Raw genomic sequence first — 16,970 nt, 5'->3', positions numbered from 1 at the left:
TATAGGAACATTTGGAATTGAAGACGAATAGAATATTTATAATGCACTAGCCATCCCCTGCCACGCGTTGCTGTGGTCCAGTCTGTGTATATGTGTTTTGTTTGTGTATATGTGTATGTATGTGTGTATATGCATATATGTGTGTTTGCATTTATATATGTGGTTTTACACATGCGTTGTAATGCGTTTTTTTTTAATTTTGGCTTTTTAAGTCTCTTCTGCTGTTTTTCAGTGTTTTTGAGTGATGGTCACTCGTTGGACTGATGTGTGTATTGTGCCCAAATTTTGGTTCTGCTAGACCTCTCAGTGGCCTTCAATACCGTTGACCACGGTATCCTTCTGAGACGCCTCACAGGAATGGGGCTTGGAGGTACTGCTCTGCAGTGGCTCCAGTCCTTACTGGAGGGTTGGTCCCAGAGGGTGTTACTGGATGACACTGGTTCGACTCCACAACCATTATCTTGTGGAGTCCCTCAGGGTTCAGTACTGTCCCTGATGTTATTTAACATCTACATGAAGCCGCTGGGGGAGATCATCCGGAGTTTCGGAGTAAGGTGTTATCTGTATTCAGATGATGTCCAAATCTGTCACTTTCCCACCTGTTACTAAGGAGGCTGTTCAGACTTTGAACCGGAGCTTGGCTGCTGTGTCGGACTGGATGACAATAAATTGAAACTGAATCCAGACAAGACAGAGGTCCTCCTGGTCAGTCAAAAGGCCGAACAGGGCATAGGGTTACAGCCTGTGTTGGATGAGGTTACACTCCACCTGAAGACACAGGTTTGCAGCTTGGGAGTGATCCTGGATTCATCACTGAGCTTGGAACCCCAGATTTCAGTGGTGGCCAGGGGAGCTTTTGTAGTTAAAACCTGTGCGCCAGCTGTGCCCGTACCTTGGGAAGTCTGATCTGGCTACGGTCGTCCACGCTCTGGTTACATCCCAAATAGATTATTGCAATGCACTCTACGTGGGGCTGCCTTTGAAGACGGTTCAGAAACTCCAGCTAGTCCAACGGGTGGCAGCCAGATTACTAACTGGAGCGACATACAGGGAAAATACCACCCCCATCATGTCAGCTCCACTGGCTGCCGGTCCACTTCCAAGCTCAATTCAAAGTGCTGGTTTTGACCTATAAAGCTCTAGACGGTTTAGGTCCAGCTTACTTGTCCTAACGCATCTGCCTCTACGTCCCACCTCATAATTTAAGATCATCCCAATAGGTCCTGCTCTCACTCCCTGGCGGGGACGAGAGACAAGGCCTTCTTGGCTGTGGCCACCGGCCTCTGGAACGTGCTTCCAAATGAGAGAAGATTGGCTTCATCCCTCCTAGCTTTCAAGAAGAAATTGAAATTGTGGTTTTGGGACCAGGATTTTGGATAGCAGACATAATTAGCACTTTGGTTGGAAATTGACTGGAATGGTGTTACAGCTGATGATAGTTTATTGTTTTAATTAATGCTTTATGTATTGTTTTTAATTAATGCTTTATATATTTTAATGGTTGTTGTATTATTGTAACTGTTTATATGTAGCGGCATTAAATCGCTGCCAAAAAGTAAGCCATCCTGAGTCCCCCTTCGGGGGTAAAGAGACAGGGTAGAAATACCGGAAATAAATAAATTCATCCAATGGTTTCCGAGTTATGTTAATCCCACAAACGAACATTACATTTTTATTTATATAGATTATGGTCCCAGACTCCCTAAATTATTAGCAAATGTCAGCCTTGAGCAAGCAACATTTCCTTCTCTATCTAGACCCCCTTATGGCCCTTGCCCAGACAGGATAATGAAACAGTACCTACTTTTGTTGTATGTTAGTGAAAGTATAGCTTTGTAGTGCACAACTATTAATAGTATTGGGGTTCTTTTTAAAAAAATGTAAAGTACCTACTTAGAGCACATACCGTTTTGGCCCTATGGAGTTACCAGACTTCCAAAATCTTGAAAGAATATATGGCTGGTTAATACTCTAGTGCTACATGTAATTAAAACTTTCAGGGCTTATCATATATTACTATTACTTGTTAAGAATTACCCGATAGACAGATGGATAGTTGGGATTCCGGTTCCTATCAACTCTGGACAGCCTGGCCATCAACATTTGAAGGGTTGCCATCTTCCCAGCCCTCCTCAATAAGATATATGTTCTTGCTGTTATCTATGAATATGGTCCGTGGAAATCTATCTACCAGTTAAAATTATGAAATAATGCATCGATGGATAACAAATGACAATCCTTGTTTTGTTTTTTTCCTTTACAAGCGAACAAACCTGACTCCACCAATTCTGCAATGAAGGACATAACCAGAAATAGTAATTCTATCATTGCCAGAGGAGTCAATGAGAAACCTCAAGTGGTTGTAACTCGGCCAGGAACTCCAAGGACAGCAGAGGTCCCTTACACTAATCAACCAAGATCTGGGCCTTATCCAAAAGGAGGTCAACTTGGAATGGGAAGAGGCAAGGCTCAATAGCGATTGGACAGTGGCTGCTATACTAGTACTTTATTAGTAAGTTTGTAGACTGTCCTATCTTGAGAGTATGCATTTTTGAAAATTTTGATATCATATTCAGACAGAAACATGTGCAACTGGGCAATAAGAAGCAACTTCAGGGCTCATCCCAACATTGCTGAAACAGGGTGAACTGAAATGTAGGAGGACAGAAATCCTCCCAAAAAAGCAACCTCTAAGATGTATTGAAATATACAGTGAGGCTCCTTCCCCTGCCTCCAAAAATTAAACCTTGGTTTTGCTTTTGTACTACACCATTATATATAACGGGAATTTACCATCCATAGATTGTGCATCCACAAGGGGAAGAGAATCCTGGAACAAACCTCAGCAGATATCTAAGGCCTTCTACTGTATTTATGGAAACTCCAATGAAAATGCCTTTGTTACGCTCCTAAAAGGAATAGTTCATTTGAATGGGAAGATTAAATTTTGAATGGCTAAAATGTGTTCTTGGTTTGAAATGTTTTTCCAGCCTCTAATCAAAACTGAAGACCAGACTGAGCTATTAATTCCCATTATCCCAACACAATATAGTCAAAGTTCATGAGTGACAGCAATTGCAGTCCAACACCATCAAACACAGGGCCATGAAAATGTATATGAACATCACTGCAGTTAATGACAAAGCAAGCACAAACAAGACCATTTTAAGGATACAAAAAACTAATTCTAAGGAAATCTTCCTTTGAACAGACGCCACTTTCTTTGGTTTACATTCAGCCTTCTCTTCTATGTAACTGAAATCCTTGAGAAACTATGCATTTGGTCATGTAACTTTTCCACACACCTGGCATATATTCTGATATCAAAATATGTATCAATATAAGACTGTTTCTGCAAATGAATTTATATAGCTGGTTACCAGAGCCCTCTAAATAAGTTTAATTAAACTCAACACAACTAAACCCCTTTTCTATTAAATGTTTTGTTGCAAAACTGTTTTCTGTGTACTGTTTCATGACATTGATCTTAATTTTTACTCTTTAAAGCAGGGGTCCGCAAAGTTTTTAAACAGAGGGCCAGGTCACAGTCCCTCAAACTGTTGGAGGGCCAGATTATAATTTGAAAAAAGCATGAATGAATTCATATGCACACTGCACATATCTTATTTGTAGTGCAAAAAACACTGAAAAACAATACAATAAAAATGAATAACAATTTAACTAATATATACTTATTAGTATTTCAATGGGAAGTGTGGGCCTGCTTTGGGCTGATGAGATAGGGTTGCTGTTGTTGTGTGCTTTCAAGTCGTTTCAGACTTAAGTTGGCCCGAGTGAGGGCCGGGTAAATGACCTTGGAGGGCCGTATCTGGCCCCCGGGCCTTAGTTTGAGGACCCCTGCTTTAAAGCAGGGGGTCCTCAAACTTTTTAAATAGAGGGCCAAGTCACAGTCCCTCAAACTGTTGGAGGGCCGGATTATAATTTGAAAAAAAAATGAATGAATTCCTGTGCACACTGCTCATATCTTATTTGTAGTGCAAAAAAAACACATTAAAAACAATACAATAATTAAAATGAAGAACAATTTTAACAAATACAAAATTATTAGTATTTCAATGGGAAGTGTGGGGCTGCTTTTGGCTGATGAGATAGGATTGTTATTATTATGTGCTTTCAAGTTGTTTCAGACTTATGTTGACTCTGAGCGAGGGCCGGGTAAATGACCTTGAAGGGCCGCATCTGGCCCCCGGGCCTTAGTTTGAGGACCCCTGCTTTAAAGGGTATAGATTTATATCTAGTCTCCCTCAGGTGTTAAACTGTGTCCCTTTCTTTCCTAGAATTAGCTTACAATGATAGAAACCTATTAACATAAGAGCAAAGGAAGCTATGTGGCAAGTTTCTTGATGCAACAGTGGCTACCCCCATCAGAGTCTCCATACAATTTTTTTTTAAAAAAGTGGGCTTTCAACCACTGACAAATTTACTTCATGCTCTTTGATAATTTGTATGACTCTAGGGGCAGAAAACTGCTCCCACCAAAAGTACTTTTATAAATGGTTTAATAGGGTTTCAGCGAAATGCTTCTTCACTTCTGGTGATTCAGGTTCTGGTGTTGCAGTTTCTCAAGTCGCTCCTGACACGACAAAAAAAAAGCGCAAAATGCTTCTAGAAGTCGGCGAACAAAAATGTAATAATAATAAATACTTTATTTATAGACCGCTGGATCCATTATCTTCTGGGATAATCATGGCTATCAAATTCTTGTTTTCCTTTCCTCACCCTCCACCCCCAGCTTTAGACCTGGCAAGTGCAAGAATTGGGGTGTATGGTGTTGCCACAATGGCATTCACCCACCCCATTCAAAACAACTTTGGCTCTGATAAAACTTTCTAGTAGTTTAACAATTTCTGCTCAGCTTTGGAAAAAAAAACTTTCATTTGTTTTGTTAAATTAGCATATTTTAGACTTCAAATTATTCTACAGCTTTGAATTTACATTCTTCTATGTCATTAAACTATTTTTATCTGATGCTGTTCTGAGATAGGGCAGATTACAAATGTTTTAATGAACAAACTTCCAGTGACACTCACACAGAGTGTCTTAACATAAATTAATATGAGCAAAGCTATTTGAGCCAGGCCTTGAACATATCATGACAGACAGTAGACATTTAACAGATGCCTGCAAAGGGATACATAGCAGTATGAACACTGCAGGGGGATTGGACTACGTAGCCCTTGTGGTCTCTCATCTAACTCTGTAATTCTGGACACATCAAGTGCATTCAAACAAACACTGTAAAATATATAACTTGAACTTCAAATGATAGTTGTAGCAGTAATGTCAAAATGGCTCAAAATGTAAAGACTATTTTTTTAGTAAAGCAATTGAAGCATCTTACCTATTTTTTCCCGGTAATAGGAACAAAATACCTACTGGATCTGAGAACGCAATAATCCTGTACTACCAGAGAGAACAAGGAAACCATGCTTAGTTCAATAAGAAAGATCTTTTATTTTCATTTCTCACTGCCTTCTGGAATCCCTGCTGGTAACATTAAGACCACTCTGTGGTAGTCCCGACCCACTCAGTTGCCTGAGCAGTGGGAGCAGCAGACCAGTCTTCAGTGGCAGGCTGTGCACTCCAGTCCTCTGGAAAACAAACATAAAACCACCATCAAGAAATGTACACACCAGAAAATATCCTTAACTGTCATATTTTAATCATCTTATATGCAACTACCACATGTTTCAGACCACAATGATAGATATGGACTATCTCTACAAAAAGGCATGCCTCAATTGAAGAAGGAAACAAGTGACAGTCTAATTCAAGGGTGGGAATCCATAAACCTATGGGGTGCCCAGTCTCATTTTGAAAACTTCAGCAATAGGACTTCCATTGGTATCAATGCTTCAGTGAAATGTCAAGTAATGAAAAATATGGATTAGCTTCTAGAGGGGCTAACCCTTTCAATGGCACTAAATGAGAATGTTGAACTCCACTTCTCAATGCCAGGGATGAGATTTCACGAGGTTATAGTATGAGGAGGACAAGGAGGAAGGGCAATTGTTTTATTTATAAATATGTTTTCAACTGGTTTAATATTTAATTCTATTTTAATGTTTGTATATTTTTAGATTTTAAACTGTATTACACTGGCTTTATTGTATGCTGCTGTGAGTCTTTTTTTAGAGAAAAATTTATATATATATATATATATATATATATATATATATATATATATATATATATAAAAACAATGTTATGGCTAGAGGATATATAGTGTGGCAGGGAAGGGATGTATATATCATCCACTGCCACTGATACTAGCTGTTGTCAGACACTGGCATGCATCCTACATAATGTTTGCAATATTGAAATGTAGCCCTCAGCCCAAAAAAAGTTCTCCCCTTCTAGTCTAAATTATTATATACAATTTATTGAGTTTTTCATTCTCAATTCCATTTCTCAACATATTTACCTGCTGGGAATGGTTGTATGGGCACAGAGGGCACTTGCACCCCTTCGGACCAATCAGCCACCTCTGGTTGTGGTGGTGCTGTAAATTCAGGGGCAGGAGCAGTCCATTCACCCTGGAACTCTTCCTTTGTAACCGCCTTCTCAGCTGCGGCCTGCTCTTCCTTCTCAATCTTAAAGAAAGAAAAAATAGTTGAAATTACACCTGTAATATAGGTATAGTTTGTTCTATACCCTAAAACAGAGCTTTCCAAACACTTCATGTTGGCGACATACCTTTTAGACATGCATCATTTTGTGACAAGGTAATTCAGTAATTTTACTAGCAAACAGAGGTTAAATCAACCCAGTATCTATATAAATAAAAATGTAATGTTCATTTGTGGGATTAACATAATTCAAAAACCACTGGGCAAATTGACACCAAATTTGGACACAATACACCTATCAGGCCAACGAGTGTCCCTCATCCCTAAAAACACACAAAAAACCCCAGAATACTTTAAAACCCCCAAAATAAACCATATATACATATACACATTCGTTCATACACATATACACAAGCACACATACATACAGACCTACATACACATATATAAGCAAGCACACAAAAATATACACATATACACACCTACATATACACCTACACACACACACATATATACATACATATAAACACACATATATGCATATACACAATATACGTGTACACATATAAACACAGAAATATGCATATACACATACACATACACACACATATACGCAAGCACACACAAATATACACATACAGTATACGCACACATATACACATACATGCCTATACACAAGCACACACATACACAATATATGCACATATAAACACAAATACACAAATATACACACATGAATACACACACACACACACACACACACATATATATATGCACACAAACACACATATATACACATATACACAAAAATATACCTAGACATAAACACACATATACACACACAAAACACATATACACAGACTACGCCACAGCAACGTGTGGCAGGGGACGGCTAGTAACCAATATGAAATAATGAAATGAACAGGGAAACAATATACCTCACAAAACCTTTCCTTTGATTAAAAATACATAATTTATTTCTTATTTCACAAAGACTCATGTTTCTTGTTATGTTTGTGCAACACACCTACACACTGCAGCTGACACAGTGATGTGTCGCAACACACAGTTTGGAAAGCTCTGGCATAACTTTACTTTTAGATGAACATGGTGTTTCCATACAACTCATACACTTGACTTTTTATAGAAACCATGTTACCTTCTTCTTCAATATTTTTTATTAATTTTAATTGTTAAAATCTTCTCAACCACACCACATATTTCCTCTATATCTTTACACTGGTATCGCTTCATATGGTACAAATCTTTTGCCTTTTATAGAATTTCTGTTACTTATATGCAATGTCCCTTTTTCATTCATTATTTCAGCAACAGCCAACTCTCAAATTTCCACTGGAGCATTACATTATGTACATTACACTAACCTAATCACAATAAGCAAGGGACACTGTCTTATAACCACTGTTTTCAATGCTATATACATATCACATACTCCCTGCTTCATATAATAAATCTGTACAAATTTTAGTTTACCTCTTCAGGATCCCGGTAGAAGTAGAGATCGGGCATCACCTCCCATGGATGCTCACGGGAAATAGTGCCACGCATACGCAGGACTTCACGAGCCAACATCCACCACATAAGGCCAACTGAGTGAGCTCCCTAAACAACACATAAAACAAATATATCCCCAGGTGCACCAATATTCTTTAAGAGTCACTTGATAGGTTACAAAATAATTTATTAACTTTATTTCTACTCCACCTTCCCCTCTATAGGGACTCAAGGTGGCTTATAATAACATAATACAACCCAATACATTTAAAAACAATTAAATATTTATCACAGATAAACAGACTTTTAAAATAAATTGTGCCCAGAAAAGGATTGGCAATTAGTGGGGCTAATTATCAAAATGTGGCAAGAAGCACTATCAAACTCCACTCATTGGACCAAAGATCCTGATGGCGTTAGCGAAAAATCCTGCCAAAACTGATGTTGCACACTTCCTGTGTTCAAGAGTTCATCAGCCAGGAACTGACCTCATCTCTGATTTCTAACAGTGTGCACAAGAACCATTTCCGAACAAAACCAGCCTTTGCCCATTGCTGGAACAAGGAAATTACACAGCACGAACTCAAATTATATCCAGAAAGTACCTTTAACTATGCTTCAATATAGAAGAGTACACATTACCTTGTTGTTGCATGGAATAGCAATATCCACATAACGCAAAGGAGAATCCGTATTGCACAAGGCAATGGTGGGGATGTTCACATAGGAAGCCTCAGTCAGTGGCTGATGATCAGCTCTTGGATCAGTCACTACCAAAAGGCGGGGTTCACGGAAGGCTGCCTGAATCTGATTGGTGAAGGTGCCAGGAGTGAAACGGCCAGCGATTGGTGTAGCCCCAGTAGCGGCAGCAAATTTCAAAACAGCACGCTGCAGAGGGAAAATAAAATGCGATGACTCTCACAAGTTAAGTTTTCAACTATACATAGCACATTTTTACCTAGAGTCCAGTCTGGGAATGTCATTTTGAGACGTTTAAGTAACTAAGTAAGCAAGCATGTAATTTTGGGTCTCTCTTCTTTTGGTCTGGAAGTTCAGCTTCCAGAATTACAGAGCCAATAGCACCAAAATATCCATCATGCTCATTATTAGATATTTTACGGTGATTACATAATCAGAACACCACTTTCCTTTCCCAATAAGTATATCCGTACCTGTCCAGTGTTTCTGGAGGAGATGACGCTCACATCAGCTGGGTTCTCAATCGCAACAATGGCACGGGCAGCCAAGAGCAGTTTTTCCCAGGTTCTCTTCAGGTTAATGATGTAAATGCCTACATGAAATATCGTCAAATTCAAGATTAAAATTGGGATGCTCATCTACTGAACTGGTTGCTTGCATTGTCCCTTCAGTCTTATTAAAAATAACAGAGAAAGGCAGGAATATTTGAAGAACCATTCCCAACTTGATGACTATAACCAGACTTAACCACTTGTGTTCTCCAATATTAATGCCTTCATATGAAAAATGGGAGTCAGATGTGCAAACATTGTTCTAGTCAAAATGCCCCATCAGTAAATACAAGGTTCCATATTTACCAAATCTTCAATTTTCAATAACTTCTCTTCATTTTATCAGGCTTGAAATGTGGCAGTGACTACTATCAAACTCCAGTCACAGAGCAGAACTCTCCTGGTGTTAGCGAAAATCCTGCCAGCATTTGCTGTAGCACACTTCCGACACTCAAGAGTTCATCGGCTAGAAACTAGCCTCAGCTCTGAGCTTTAATAGTGTGCAGTTAAAATAATTTGCAGCATGTCAAACTGCCTACCATATTACATTCATATTCAAGTCATCAATGCTACTTGAATTTGACAACATAACGTTATGGAAAATGGTTCCAACAAATTATGCAAAAACACACACACACACGCACACACACACAAAAAGTAGAAAGAACATCTAGATGAGAGCTTTGCCCTACAATTCTGTCTAGTTGTGTCCAACTCTGGGGGTGGTGCTCATCCCCATTTCTAAGCCAAATAGCTGGTGTTGTCCACAGACACCTCCAAGGTCATGCAACTAGGCGATGAATTCATGCATGGAACGCCGTTACCTTCTCGCAGAAGCGGTGCCTATCTATCTACTTGCATGTTTTGGAACTGCTAGGTTGGCAGAAGCTGGGACTAACAGCAGGAGTTCACCCCGCTCCCTGGATTCGAACTAACAACCTTTCGGTTAGCAAGTTCAGCAGCTCAGTGGTTTAACTCACCGCGCCACCAGGCGCCCTAAGGCCTGAAAACAATCTATCTAAATGTCCCAATGGGACAGCTGGCACCTGCTGGTTTTGTTTCTTTGTTTGTTGCATCTTCTGCAAGGATTAAATCTAAGAAAAGTCATAAACACAAAAATGGAGTTTACAGATTAAAAACTGTAAACTTCTCTAATATTATACGCCCACTGATTCTGACATCTACACATTAGTGTCCAGGTAAATTCTTCCCCCAAATCCCAGGTTTCATGTTTACCAGAATCTTACCATCACTTTTTCTTTTATAAATATATTGCTCCATTTGAAAGTCTAAGTTGGTTCCTCCCAAGTGGGTTCCTGCAGCAAGAAATTTGAGGACATCTTCCTCCTTCATTTGCAGGACATCAAGACCTCCGGACATTGTGAAAGTTTCCTTTTAAAGCAACGACAGGAAACCTAAAACAGGATCAGCTATGTTAGAAAATCAATTGGAAAATTACTACTGTGAGACTCTTTCCCTCATCCATTAAGTAGGGGCAGCATTCTGTTACTTTATCATAAATATTACTGCAAAAAAAAAGAAAAAGCTTCAAATGGAGCTTCAGAGCTTTCAGAATTACTTCAATGTGCAAATTACAGGATGCAGTGACTGTTTAGGAAATGTGTCTCTATATTCCAGCAAAAGAGCAGAAATTCGTGTCCCACATACACTGTATATTTAATAGACTTTCAAAGTGGTTTCAATGTGCAAATTACATAGGAAATACAGTAACCAACTTCAAGACCAGATAGTAATTACACAGACCACAGGTGTACATTTTGCCCATTTTTGTCTGGCTGCTGAGGTTTGAAGCTAGTTTAGAACTGCATTAACTGCATTAAATTGTCAGTGTAGACGTGGCCTCTGATACAGTCAGTCCCCACATTCACAGGATCCCAGTGAAAACAACAAATAAATAACTTGTGCTTTCTTGACCTGGTAAAACACCTTTCTGTGAATTTCTAGGGCCCCTTCCACACATCTGTATAAAATCTAATTGAAATGAATTATATGGTACTGTGGACTCAGGGCCCTTTATCCCAGGATCTGATCTCAGATCATCTGCTTTAAACTGGAATATATGAGTCTCCACTGCCAAATATCCTGGGATAAACAGATAATCTGGCATCCGATCCTGAGATATAAGGGCAGTGTGGAAGGGCCCTCAGATAATCCAGTCCAAATATATTCCAGGTTATATGGCTGCATGGAAGGGGCCTTAGTCTTCCAACATGACACTATAATCAACTTTTGCTGCAAGTTGAACATAGCACTGGAGGACCAAAAGATTCCTAGAGGGATGTTATCTCCAAAAATCTCTCAGGTCCCTTCCACACAGCTTAATAAAACCGCACATTTTCTGCTTTGAACTAAAATATATGGCAGTGTTGATACCTGAAGGGCCAAATTTTGCCCACACCTGTTATAAACACACAGTGGGCCCTTGGTATACACTGTTTTGGTAGCAGGACAACCATGAATGTTTCAGTTCCATCATACAGAACTTGAGTAAAACTCCACCCCTTACATAATATGGCCAAATCGAGGTTTACCTTTTGGGTTGTTTAACTTTTCATGCCTTCCACACAGCCCTATATCCCAGGATATCAAAGTTGAAAATCTCACAATATCTGCTTTGAACTGGGTTATCTGACTCCACACTGCCATATATTCTAGTTCAAAGCAGCTAATGTGGGATTTTCTGCCTTGATATTCTGGGATATAGGGCTATGTGGAAGGGCCCTAGGTCCTTCTGTGTAAATGGAGGAAGTTGAGCAGTCATATTGGAGGACCTAGACATGCATAGAGGGCATTTTAACTAATATTAAATATCACTAGGAGTCCTTCCAGATTGCCCTTTATCTCAAGATATGATCCCAGACTATATACTTTATGGAATATGCGAGTCTGCACTGCCAGAAAACCTGTGATATGCAGATAATTGGGGATCACATCCTGGGATACAGGGTCAGTATGGAAGGGTTCTAAGTGACACAATTTTTGCCTGGGTTATAAATGTCAATTCCTAATTGGTTCTATCATAAAAATAGATAAACGGGGTTTATTTGTTCCAACATCCAGGCCAGATGTAAGAATGGCAAAGCAGCTGGCCTGGATGATCTACGGATGGAACAAATCAAGAACTTTGGTCCAAAAGCAAGGCGCTGGCTGCTGGAGCTGATGAACAATTGCAACAGGTTATTAATCTGCAAAAACATTGTCTTTGTGATACATCCTCCAACACATTTTGTTAATTTATTTATTACTAGTTGTTCCCTGCCACGTGTTGCTGTGGCCCAGTCTGCATATGTGTTTTGTGTGTGCATATAGGTGTGTATATGTGGTTTTGTGCATGCGTTGTAATGTTTGCTTGTTGGCAAAAAGTAAAAATTGCAAATGTGGTGGGACAACTGTTCAACTGGGTAGATTTTTTTCCCTCTTCAACACTTGAGCCTGTTTACAGACCAGGAATTGGCAAACTTCGGCCCTCCTGGTGTTTTGGACTTCCAACTCCCACAATTCCTAAAAGCTGGTTAGGAGTCGAAGTCTAATACACCTGGAGGGCCGAAGTTTGCCCATGCCTGTTATAGACACACAGTAGGCCCTTGGTATACACTAATTTGGTTGCAGGACAACCACTAATGCTTCAGTTCCATCCTATAGAACTTCAGTAAAACTAAAGTTCATAACATGGTCAAATCAAGGTTTGCCTTTTGGGTCGTTGTAGGTTTTTCGGGCTATATGACCATGTTCTAGAAGCATTCTCTCCTGACATTTCGCCTGCATCTATGGCAAACATCCCCAGAGGTTGTGAGAACCTCACAATCTCTGAGGATGTTTGCCATAGATGCAGGCGAAACGTCAGGAGAGAATGCTTCTAGAACATGGCCATATAGCCCGAAAAACCTACAACAACCCAGTGATTCCAGCCATGAAAGCCTTCGTTTGCCTTTTGGATTGTTTGTTTAACTTTTCATGCCGTGATTGGTTGTATCCGTGGATACGGAGGGCTAACTAAGTGTGCAGATATTGGGACACGTGTTAAAACTGCTTCGAAGAGGTAGAGCACATAAGTACAGGCCTTCCCCTCCCGCTAGGACTCCTTCCCATCTGTTTCCCCTTTCCGCTGCCTGGACAAACAGCGTCGACGAGGCCACTCACGCGGTTGCAACGCCGTATGGAGGCCTCCCTGGAGCCGGAGAGAAAGAAGGCCCTGGTCCCGGTGACGTCTATATATACCTCCCGGGTCCGCCAATCAGCGCCGTCCCAAACTTCGTGACGCCACGGCACGAATGTCCAATGTACTTCTCCTATTTCTGAGCAAGGCGGGAAGACTCTTGAATTCCGGTTCCAGTTCAACCATCGCGATATTCCGAGGCGGAGCCCAATGCTAAGCAGAGGGCGGGGCTTATCCTCTAATTCTGTTCGAGCGGCGCCATCTTGTGGGCGGAGCCTAAGGTAAAAGGAGCGGGGCGCGAGGCATTTTGAACTCTTCTGAAGCAACTTCACTAAGGGCCCTTCCACACAGCCATGTACACCCAGAATAGAAAGGCATCTGATCTGTATTTTAGGGCCCTTCCACACAGAATATAATCTATCTATCTATCTATCTATCTATCTATATATATATATATATATATATATATATGTATAAATGCTCTGTGCAAATTGGGTACCTTAAAAACAAAAGAACCAATGAACGAAATCGCACCGAATTTGGCAACAAAACATCTCACATCACAAGGAGTGACCATCACTCAAAAATTATGATTTTGTCATTTGGGAGTTGTAGTTGCTGGGATTCATAGTCCACCTACAATCAAAGAGCATTTTGAACTCCATCAACGATGGAATTGAACCAAACTTGGCACACCGAACTCCTATGACCAACAAAACACTGGAAGGGTTTGGTAGGCATTGACCTTGAGTTTGGGAGTTGCAGTTCACCTTCATCCAGAGAGCACTGTCAACTCACACAATGATGGATCTGGACCAAACTTGCCACAAGCACTCAATACGCCCAAAAATGAACACAGATGGAGTTTGGGGGTAATAGATCTTGACATTTGGGAGTTGTAGTCACTGAGATTCACAGTTCACTTACAATCAAAGAGCATTCTGAACCCCACAAACAACAGAATTGGGGCAAACTTCCCACACAGAACCTCCATGACCAACAGAAAATACTTAAGGCCATCCAGTCCAACTCCCTTCATCTGGGCAAGAAAACGTAATCAAAGTCCTCCTGACAAAGAGCCATCCAGCCATAGATACAGATAGATAGATAGATATGATTCACACACACACACTGATATAGTATAATAGATTTGAAAGGGACCCCTAAAGAAGGACAATGATATGTTGCATGTTCCAGGGTGGGCAACCCAGACACTCTCCACATCAACACTGACAGAGAAACAGCAAGAAATCCTGTTCACCCATAAGCATAAAGAAATTAACATATATTAGAAACCAACACTTTCTCATTACTTTATTTTCCAGATCAACAGACTGGGCCACAGCAACACGTGGCAGGGAACAGCTAGTCTAGAATATAAAGGCATCTGATCTGTATTTTAGGGCCCTTCAACACAGCCATATAACTTATAATATAAAGGCATCTGATCTGTATTTTAGGACCCTTCCACATAGCCATATAACCCCGAATATAAAGGCATCTGATCTGTATTTTAGGGCCCTTCCACACAGCCATTTAACACAGAATATCAAGGCAAAAAAAATCCCACAATATCTGCTTTGAACTGGGTTATCTGAGTCCACATAGCCATATACTCCAGTTCAAATTAGAAAATGTGGGATTTTATTCAGCTGTGTAGAAGGGGTCTGAGTGAACATTTTCATTTCTAAGCTGACTGAAAAATCCATCAGGAAAGCCTATAGCACACAAAAGCCTGTATGCCAAAATACACATATTAGTCTTTGAGGAGTCATAAGACACAGTAGTATTTGCCAATGAGTCCACTCTGCCATTTGCCAATGCCCCTGTTGGGAGCTGTAGTTCAAAAAGAACCCTCTCCACAGTTTTTCCTGCAACATTAGCATGGCTTTGATATTATTATCTCCCATCACAGGGTTCGCTAAGGGCCCTTCCACACAGCCATTTAACCCAGAATATCAAGGCAGATAATCCACAATATCTGCTTTGAATTGAATTCTATGAGTCCACTCTGCCATATAATCCAGTTCGATGTGGATTTTTTACAACTGTGTGGAAGGGACATTAGCAAATTTTGTTTCCAAGCAGGATGTCTTTCCCTTCCTCTGAGGCTGAGAGAGCGAGACTTGCCCAACGTAACTAAGTGGGTTTCCAGAGATGAGCGTTTGTTGTTGTTGTTCATTCGTTCAGTCGTTTCCGACTCTTTGTGACCTCATGGACCAGCCCACTCCAGAGCTCCCTGTCAGCCGTCACCACCCTCAGCCCCTTCAAGGTCAATCCAGTCACTTCAAGGATGCCATCCATCCATCTTGCCCTTGGTCGGCCCCTCTTCCTTTTTCCTTCCATTTTCCCCAGCATAATTGTATTCTCCAAGCTTTCCTTTCTTGTCATCATGTGGCCAAAGTACTTCATCTTTGCCTCTCCTTCCCTCCAATGAGCAGTCGGGCTTTATTTCCTGCAGTATAGACTGCTTGGATCTTCTCGCAGTCCAAGGCACTCTCAGAACTTTCCTCCAGCACCACAGTTGAAAAGCATCTATCTTCCTTTGCTCAGCCTTCCTTATGGTCCAGCTCTCACATCCATAGGTGACTACGGAGAATACCATTGCTTTGACTATGTGGATCTTTGTTGCCAGTGCGATGTCTCTACTCTTCACTATTTTATCGAGATTTGACATTGCTCTCCTCCCAAGAAATAAGCGTCTCCTGATTTCCTTGCTGCAGTCTTCGTCTGCAATAATCTTTGCACTTAGAAATACAAAGTCTGTCACTGCCTGAGTCAGCATCAATGCACTTGCCGAGCAGAAGACACTGGAGAAAACTCAAGGGAAGAGAAGGGCATCTGCAGCAGGCCTTTCCTGCTTTCCTTCCAATGGGCCAGAGAGACGGGCGCTAAGGCCAGGCAGCAAAAAAAAATGTCGGCCTGGCCTCTTGGCTGTAGAATCCTTGGCAAAGGATTCTGGAGCTGCGGTGGAGACAAAAAGCCTACAGCACCCGGTATTCCCAGGCGGTCTCCCATCCAAGTACTAACCAGGCCCGACCCTGCTTAGCTTCCGAGATCAGATAAGATCGGGCGTGTTCAGGGTGGTATGGCCGTAGGCATATGTGCTGCTTTCTTTTCCTCTCTTACATTCCACCGAGCTCCACCACTTCAACCCAAAACAGCACCATCTATTAATTGTTGACGCAAAGGCACTCCTCCTCCTCCTCCTCCTCTCTCCTTCTCCTGCCATGTGCTGCAAGAGACAGCATACACATTCACCCAAATTCCTAAAATGCATGCTGAGCCATCGCTGTACACTTGTGCCTCCCACCTTCATCTGGCCCTGAGACACTGTGACGATTCCCCATCCTATGCCTGACCAAGACCTTACAGTTTGGCCTCTCTGCAAGTTTCTCTGTGGGAGATGGACAAGCCTGGAAGACCAGGGACACACAG

At 41.0% G+C, this 16,970-nt stretch overlaps 2 protein-coding genes and 3 non-coding genes across 5 annotated transcripts in view; 1 reads left to right on the top strand and 4 right to left on the bottom strand.

The window, feature by feature from the left end:
• Positions 1–2,955, top strand: part of TMC2 (transmembrane channel like 2) — a 63,034-nt gene extending 60,079 nt beyond the window's left edge. The window contains exon 20 of the mRNA XM_067470202.1: positions 2,265–2,955. Coding sequence (XP_067326303.1) covers positions 2,265–2,476 — 212 coding nt within the window. The 3' untranslated portion in view covers positions 2,477–2,955. The remainder of the gene's footprint in view (positions 1–2,264) is intronic.
• Positions 2,956–5,451: 2,496 nt separating this feature from the next.
• On the bottom strand, positions 5,452–13,618 carry RPSA (ribosomal protein SA). The gene is made up of 7 exons (XM_060781753.2): positions 13,517–13,618; positions 10,603–10,770; positions 9,278–9,396; positions 8,748–8,993; positions 8,085–8,213; positions 6,446–6,614; positions 5,452–5,612 (listed from the first exon to the last, which is right to left on the bottom strand). The coding sequence occupies exons 2-7, from the start codon at positions 10,733–10,735 to the stop codon at positions 5,518–5,520; spliced, it is 891 nt and encodes a 296-aa protein (XP_060637736.2). The 5' UTR covers positions 10,736–10,770; positions 13,517–13,618; the 3' UTR covers positions 5,452–5,517.
• LOC132779860 (small nucleolar RNA SNORA62/SNORA6 family) lies at positions 8,465–8,622 on the bottom strand. The gene has a single exon (XR_009631850.2). It is a non-coding gene; the product is annotated as a small nucleolar RNA SNORA62/SNORA6 family (small nucleolar RNA).
• Positions 9,707–9,862, bottom strand: LOC132779859 (small nucleolar RNA SNORA62/SNORA6 family). Its single transcript, XR_009631849.2, has one exon. It is a non-coding gene; the product is annotated as a small nucleolar RNA SNORA62/SNORA6 family (small nucleolar RNA).
• Positions 13,619–16,513: 2,895 nt separating the features above from the next.
• Positions 16,514–16,632, bottom strand: LOC137097466 (5S ribosomal RNA). The gene has a single exon (XR_010910225.1). It is a non-coding gene; the product is annotated as a 5S ribosomal RNA (ribosomal RNA).
• Positions 16,633–16,970: the final 338 nt, after the last annotated feature.

This window comes from Anolis sagrei, chromosome 6 (genome assembly GCF_037176765.1).
Source record: "Anolis sagrei isolate rAnoSag1 chromosome 6, rAnoSag1.mat, whole genome shotgun sequence".
Taxonomy (NCBI): Eukaryota; Metazoa; Chordata; class Lepidosauria; order Squamata; family Dactyloidae; genus Anolis; species Anolis sagrei.
Note: the sequence above shows the minus strand (reverse complement) of the source record. Positions and strands in the feature narration are given on the sequence as shown.